The 8519-nt window shown below is 34.0% G+C and overlaps 1 protein-coding gene across 1 annotated transcript; it reads right to left on the reverse strand.

Annotated features, from left to right (window-relative positions):
- Nucleotides 1-5329: 5329 nt before the first annotated feature.
- LOC109215095 (36.4 kDa proline-rich protein) lies at nt 5330-6759 on the reverse strand. The gene has a single exon (XM_019379114.1). The coding sequence runs from the start codon at nt 6504-6506 to the stop codon at nt 5559-5561; it is 948 nt and encodes a 315-aa protein (XP_019234659.1). The 5' UTR covers nt 6507-6759; the 3' UTR covers nt 5330-5558.
- Nucleotides 6760-8519: the final 1760 nt, after the last annotated feature.

The following is an 8519-nucleotide window of genomic DNA, read 5'->3' on the forward strand; positions in this document are numbered from 1 at the left end:
CATACATTGAACTCCGACGAATATATTAGTAAACATAGTTAGAGAGGAGATATCAAGACCCAAAGGCGGATCTACGATTTTAAGATGTTGGGTGCATTTTCGTGAAGAAATGGATCTAGAATTTATATTTGACGGGTTTAACTTTAGTGTCTTACCATGAACCCACTACACTTTTAAAATTATAGGTTCAATTTTTTATTTTTTTTTTGTTTTGAAATTTTATTGATTTTCACATGTATATCTATGCTCTTGCCGTAAACAAGATCGTCCGAAGTGGGATTTGAACCGCCAATTTCACGTGTTGAGGTGCACCCAATAATTATTGCACCTTAGGAGTGTTTAAGCATGAGTGCACACACATATATTTAAGAAATTTTAAAGACATATAATATTGTTGTACATGGTTTAAGGAAAAGAGTATAGATTCACGTAAACCCATACCCCTTGACCTAGATACGCCCCTGTGACAAGACCACAACCTAGTTTTCGACGAACAACAATTTAATTTGATTTGAGTTTTGGATTTCATTTTGTTGCTTTTATATATGTATATATATATATATATATATATATATATATATATATATATATATATATATATATATATATATATATATATATATATAAAAAATATATAGTTACGTTGTACTATGCACTAAGTATAAGTAATATTAGGTAATANAATAAAACCTAGCTATGGGTTTCTCCTGTAAGGTTAAATTCTAGTGTGTGGAATCAACGGGCACAACAACTGCGCGTTCAGTTCCCTCCTTGTAATGTTCTATTTTATGCTTTCAATAAAATGGCAAATGCATGGTTAAAAAAAGAGTTAATTTTATCCATGGTCATTGAACTTTTGGATTTGCTACCCAAAAGTCACTTTTCTTTTTCTGTTCGTAAAAATCATTTAACTTTGTGTTCATTACACAAAAGTCACTTTTTTTCTTTTGTTACACAAAAATCATTTTACTTTGCCTTGTTATCAAAAAGTCCACTTATTACTGAAAAGTCTATTATGCCCTTGATATTATATAAACCTTCATATTGTATGTAATACCTTCTAATATTATATACTATACATATATAGTTTTACCTATGTATTTATTACAAATAAAATAACTTAATATTATATTTTTATTTTATTTTTATAACATTCGTATTTTAAATTTTTTCTGAACGTAATTTTCAAGATATATTAGTAGCGCTATTAAATTGTTAGTAACTTTAATATATATCAGTAGAGAAATAAATTGGCAAGTATATTTCCGTGAGTAAATTCGTAGGTAAACAAACAGAGAAAAATGAGAAAAAAATCATATGTTAATCTGAAGGAAAATCCTAGGTAACTCTGTAGACAATAAAATTTCGGTTCAGAGAAATAAAATCAGGACGAAACTATCGCAACAATGCGTAGTATTATTTATTCGAATATTTGAGTGTTACAATCTCTATGATTCCTCTGATTCTCTTTTTAGTATAAATTCAAGGGCCTTTGAGCTTGATCTTGAATTTGAACTTGATTTATCCGTCGCGAACACTTTGATTGTTGCCACAAATTTTATCACGAACAAGTAGCCTTGATCTTGAACGCCTTGTATTTGATTTGACTTTGTTCTTGATCTTGAATACTTGAATTGTTTTCTTCTTGAGCTTGAATACTTGATTTGTTCTTTTCGTTCTTGAACTTGAACTTGAACTTGATTGCTTGAACTTGAACTTGATTGCTTGAAAGCTTGAAACTTGTGTGAGGAATTTGCAGTGTTGATCCCGAGCTCTTTCTTGCTTCTTGTTATAACTTTGGTGTCTTTTCTGATTATGAAGACCCTATTTATAGTGTGGAAGGAGAGTTGTATAGGAACAACTCTTTTCCGACCAATCAAATTGAAGTGTGACATGGCCGCATTTGATTGGCCAGAACATGTCACTTGCACATGTGGCGCGATTTAATTGGCCTTTCAGTGTGACTGGGCATGCCTTGTCATTTTGACACGTGGTATGATCCTATTGGCTCTTCCGCTTGACTTGGCGCGCCACGTCATTTGACACGTGGCACCAAACTTGGCCTTTAGGAAGATGTCATCTTGGGCTTAATGAAGTGGGCTCATCACTTTAGCCCAATAAAATGGGCCAGCGCAATGAATTAAGATTTATTTATTTAATCTATATATATATATATATTTGGACTTATATAATTAATTCAATTATATTAGCCCGTAGTATTTATTTGGACTAACATATCTTGAATTTAAAATATAGTCCAAATTATTTTATGGAGTTAATTTTAAGTAAAATCTATATGCCTACAAACTCTACATGCGAATTTAGCTGGGGATATTTTCTTGGGGATTTACCTAGGCAATTTGGTTATTTGGGAAATTACACTACTAGAAATTCGGGAAAACCCGTCCAAAAAAACTGACCAAAGTTGGTCGGTAATGGCCAATAATCGTCCAAAATGCGACCATTAATGTGCGGTCAGTATTTAGAAGATCGGAAGGGCATACCGACAAACGTTGGTCGTAAATTACCAACCAACTTTGGTTGGTCAATTAAATTCAAAAAAAAAAGAATTGCTGAAAAAAGTTGTTTTATAACGCTGCTAATATATCTTAAAAATTAACGTTAAGAAAAAAATTCGAATATACAACAACAACCCAGTATAATCTCACTAGTGGGTCTGGGGAGGGTAGTGTGTGATAACTTCTCGTTTCCTTTGTTGCTATGGTTGTGTATTATTCCTTTCTAGTGTGATTCTCAATGAGATACCCCTAATTGAGAATCACAAATATTAATTAAGTACTTAATTAATTACTTCAAATAATGCAGAAGAGGTAGCTAGATACGTTTAACAAGGGCACAGTGGATGCACACATTCAACTCCAATGAGTATATTAGTAAACAAAGCAAGATAGGAGATTATGAGTATAATTAAGCACACTGATCTCCAAAAGTTGTCTAAAACCTAGCGATCCCAATACTTCTACATTCGTGTGCTATGATTTTATCTTGTTTAACTGGTAAAATTACAAATATTCACCCAAGTCTTATGTAAACCTTAAGCATCATTCAATATACTTACTAATATTACATTGAAAATAGGAAGCTCGCAGCTTTTCTCGGTTTCTATTGGTGTCAAATGAGCGGGTTGAGCAACATTTATGCTAGTTAAATGAGTTGAATTAATAATGGGGACTTTAAGGAATACCCGTGCGCTGGAAACTAATTACCAGTCCATGCCCATGCACTTTCCCCCTACCCAATTTTTTTAATACCCAGTCAAAACCAACCAAATGAAATCATACTAAGTTACTAAACCAAGTCAAGCCAAATCAAGTCAAGCCAACCGAAGCCAACTCAAGCCAAGTCAAATCAAGCTAAGGTTGTGTAGGGTGGGTAATTAGTTTTAATTGGGTAGGTATATATCGTAAATAGTTTTCAAGTGGATAGGAAAGTGTAATTATTTTAAGCTCAATGGGTATTTTGCATAAATTGTTCATTAATAAACGGGTTGGGTAATAACATGCCCAAAGTTTGATTGGGCCAAAGATGCACGTCAATTTGGGCTAAATATTGAGTTATAATCCAACTCGCACAACTCAAATATTTCTCATTTGTTTTCTTTTTTATAATTATTTAACTATAAAGATAAAATAATAAAAACTTTTGTTTGTATTTATTATGACTATATAAAACAAATTAAACTAATTTTTTTTAATGTTTTAAATGTGCCGTTCAAATTAGTGCAAACTTTTGAGGAGCTAACTTGGACTATGCCCAAAATGACCCGCCAACAAATATATATTGACGAATTTACGTAGAATACAACCTTTCTAGCATTTATTTAAGTTTCCTACAACTGCTTTGATAATAGGGAATCTACTATATTTTTAGAGTGTATCATTTATATTTTGTTGTAGAATTTGTAATTCTAATGCAAGTTGTAGATTATAAAATATCTTATAAATTCATAAGTAACTATGAAAATTTCCCTATATATTCAGCTCAACCGGTACAAATTTAGGTAAGTTGGACAGATTATACCTTCTGGCTAAATTTGACTCCTATCCCATATAATAGTGAAGCTCGTGCTCTTATGTCCATTCAAGAATTCATTTCAGCTTTTTATTTATTTTATTTTTTTTCCGAAGGGGATAGGACTTAGGAGTGCTGAGAGAATGGACTTATGAGAGCAATTTGTCTCTACTTTTTCTATAAATGGGGCCAAGGTGCTTTGGTAGAACTGTATTAGCCACAGGCATATTCAGCATAGTACTGATTCAGATTATCATGTATTACTAATTAATGGTGGATACGCTTTAGACTTAATGATCTTGACGTCCAACATTCCAAAATTCAACAACATTCTTTTTCTAACTTTGTTTTTCGCTGTTCTGCAATTTGGCCACCACTTGGAAGCGTAAAACTACGACTGATAATCAAGTTTTATTTGACATTGGGATTTGGTTGGAAAAGGGATTTCAATTTTTCCAACTTTGATTGTTTGCAAAGTATTTTTTTTTTAAAAAAAAGAAGTAACTTTGTTTTCAAATTTTGGAAAAAAGAAAAATCAACTTCTCTGAAAAACTGAAAAACTACATAAAAGAAAGTTTGAAATACTAACTTAAGAATGATTTGCAAAATATTTTCATGCATCTTTTCATGAACAAACTTCGCGGCCTGCTAACGCATTTTCTATATCGAACAATCTCATATACAAAGGAGAATGTTGCCTTGTAGTATTGAGTTCATCTAAATTCATTACTTTTAATGTGGAACCAAAATTTATGCGTAAAACTTCCCAAAAAATGCAACAAATATGGAATATATGTATAATTGTAGATAAACAATTCGTTCAACGTTCAAATTTTAAAAGTTAGAACTCATTGAGCTTAAATTTTAGATCCGTCGGCCATCGTGTATAAGTACTTCACTCAAAAAGAATCTACGTGTACAGCTTAGAACATACTCCCTTCGGTTCACAATAACTGACCAGTTTACTTTTTCATTTTGGTTTAAAATAAGTGTCCAGTTATGTAATCAAGAAAAAATTCAATTTGTTTTTACTCTTTTACCCTTATGTGCATATCCCTAAAAAGTTTTCTCACTCCTCACTATAACTATGTGACCAATATTTAATAAGGGTAGTTTAATCATACTAAGTATTTTGTATAGGATTTAGCATTTTCTTAATGGGGTGCTAAAAGGAAACTGGTCACTTATTGTGAATCGGAGGGAGTAGTTGGGTATGTCCAACGACTTTTTATTTTATCGAGCCAACAAAGATATACTATAATTAAAGATGCAGAAGAATGAAAGAACTCCATGCAAATGAACATGAAACCCACATCAATACATTATTACTGGAGTTTTACACACTTTCAGAATCCAATTACTGGGAGCGAAATACCAAAAACATAACAAATTAAAGACACAAAAACTTAAGATAGTTAACGTTTTACATCTCGAAAAAACAAGACTAAAGAACTAATTATTTGCATATTATCTCTTACCGTGCACAATGGATGGGACAACAAAAGGACCAACATAAAAACCTTAGTTCAGACAAGAGGAGGACATATAAAACCAGGAGGAGGAGTTAAACCACAAGTTGCAAGAACTGAAAGTGCCAATGGGAGGAAAATATTAAGATTAAGAAGTTTAAGTCTTATTGTTGTGCATAGACAAATCGCAGCTTCTAGCTCTAGCAATCCTTGTAACACTGGGCAGCATATATGTTCCACTGGATTTCCTATCCCAATATGCACTAATCCTCCAAGAACATCAAGACAAAGCCCGAGTTTTAATGCATCTATAGGACACGTGGCAGGTGGCGCTGGAGTAATACCTGGAATACCGCCGCCTCCTCCTCCTCCGCGACCGGGCGCACCACCACCACCGCCACCACCAGGAGGTGCGTAAGGTGGATATCCAGCAGAAGGTGGTGGGATTCCTCCGGGAGGAGTTGTTATTGGTGGTAGAATTCCAGGTGGATTTATTATAGGTGGCAGAATGCCAGGTGGCCTAGTGACTGGAGGATTTATTATAGGTGGAAGAATGCCAGGTGGCCTAGTGACCGGAGGTGTTACAACAGGAGGATTGACTATAGGTGGTAAAATACCAGGTGGCCTAGTGACTGGAGGTGAAAAGCCAGGTGGCCTAGTGACCGGAGGTGTTACAACTGGCGGTGGTCTGACAATAGGCGGCAAAACCCTAGGAGGTGCCCCGCCGTGGTGGGGTGGTGGTTTGGTCGTTGGTGGATGTGGCTGCGGAGTCCACGGTGGAGTTGATGGAGGGTGGGGCCTACCAGGGGACTTAGGTGGATGAGGGTGACGTGGAGATTTAGGTGGATGTGGCGGCCGTGGAGTAGTGCCAGGTGGACTAGGGCGTTGGTAAGGTGGATAAGGAGGAGTACATGGGCATTGTCCTGAAGTTGCATAAGCTGGTGATAAACATATTGACATGAAAATCATAGAAATGAAAAAGATTGCTGAAATCTTTGAACCCATGACTTTAAATTTTGGGTTCTAAAAAGGATAGTTGCATTATTTTCTTATGTTCTTGGTTTTTGATATTACACTATAGTTTTTATAGGTGCATGGTATGTGCAACCCGTGAAAGGGGTATTTACTTGAAATGGAACTGAGAGAGCAACACGTTGCTGGTAGGAATTCCAAAGTGATTAGCTGTGAAATACTGAAATGGAAATATTGGAGGTTTGTTTCATTGTATTCATTGCTAACTTCAATATCCAATCCGTGACTGCTTATTATAGTCCGTGAAGACTGAAGAGTACTCTCTTCAACAAGTCCAGTTTCGCACAGATTTTAAGGCACTTACCTACTGTTTCTGTACTCTGATTACATAGTCTACTTTGGACTTTATCTTAGGATCCTCTTTCTATTGGAATGCTAAAGCTTGAAAGGGAATCATCTTATTTTCTTCTCTTTATGCAAGATCCCACTCCCTTTTATTTATTTATTTATTTATTTTTTTACTCTTTGTTTAAGATATACTTAGGCAAAACAAAGTATATTTTCTCTAACAGTTTTATTTTGGATGAGATGGTTATATACCAACACACATAGGCGAATTCAAGATTTTAACTTTATAGGGTTTAACATTTATGAATTTTAGCATTAAAATGATTATATTTTTTAAGTTATGGATTCATACATGCTATTTATAGCAATTTAGTAGATTTTTACACATAAATGTATACTCCTACTATGCATGAAAAGTATTGGATACCTGCTATCCAAAAGCTACATCCGCCCCTCAAGGTACACCACCCAAAGGGTGGTCAACTAACCATCATTTGTCGAAAAATTATATTATATATATAGGTAAAATATTAGATTTTAATAGTATATAGTAACATATATTAAATACCATTTATCGAAAGTTTTTTTTACTTATTTCAAATGCGAACACCCTATAAGAAATTCCTGATTTTGCCATTGCCGTTCCTGCCACCACAAGGTAATATAACAGGCACACAGATATTGAGTTTGAGTTAACTATCACCGTTAAAAGAATCTCCTCGTACTTCTCATGAAAAAGAATCAGGGTTACACATAAGAGGTCTATTGAAGACATAACTAAATTAAAATTTTGCTATCTGTCTAACAATTAAATAATGAGATGGTTTCACACTAACTTCCCTGAGCTTTTGTCCTACTTTTTCCTTTTTCCCTAATTTATCACATAGGTTTTAAGGTTACGCGAATTAAATATCGCTTATGTCCAGGAAATCTGATCAGCTGCGTGTGCATTCTAAATTGAGCTTCACTCTGAAATATTAGCATAAAATCTCAGTTTGATTACAACTGTTGTTGAATACTCCTATATAATTGTCTCTGTACCTTGCTAGTAAACATAAAATAAACAAATAAATGACCAGAGAGATAGAACCAAAGAGTAAATAGTGGACTATTTGTCTAGTTCATTTCACCAAACCATCATGTGAACCTTTAATTTGTTTTTGTCCTCCTTCGAGGTTTCAGACTAGCAAAGGCAAAAAAGAAACCTTAATTTTGGCAAGTACACCGAAAACAAATAAATGTGACGAGGAAAAGTTGGTCCAGTTATTACCACTCAATCTATTGACTTTTACAATTTTTTAAAAATATATTTGATGTTATAAAATAATAACTGTAAAGTCAATAAAAGAGGTAGAAAGAGAGGTTGATATATTATTCAACTTTCAAACTGATGTATATAATGAACTAAAAACTCCTCTATTTATAGAAGAAAGGAAGCAGCTGCGAGGCTTTTCTTCATCTGCTTGTAAGCTGTCTGCATGAGCTGCTTGCAACCTGCCTGTTAAATAAGAAGCTACTGCAAATCATTTCATTGAGTTGCTTGCAATCTGCCTGCATCAGCTGCTTGTAGATAAACTTCAATAGAGTACTAAATGGATAATCTTCTTCAGGAAGATTATCTATAGCGGAGTAATAAATGAACATCCACAATATAATAGTTTCATAACACTCCCCCTTGGATGTTCATTAAAAGATAAT

This window comes from Nicotiana attenuata, unplaced genomic scaffold (assembly GCF_001879085.1).
Source record: "Nicotiana attenuata strain UT unplaced genomic scaffold, NIATTr2, whole genome shotgun sequence".
In the NCBI taxonomy this organism is placed as follows: domain Eukaryota; kingdom Viridiplantae; phylum Streptophyta; class Magnoliopsida; order Solanales; family Solanaceae; genus Nicotiana; species Nicotiana attenuata.

Excerpts from the sequence above, each read along its gene's own strand:
- LOC109215095 (XM_019379114.1), bottom strand. The coding sequence starts at position 6,506 with ATGGGTTCAAAGATTTCAGCAATCTTTTTCATTTCTATGATTTTCATG.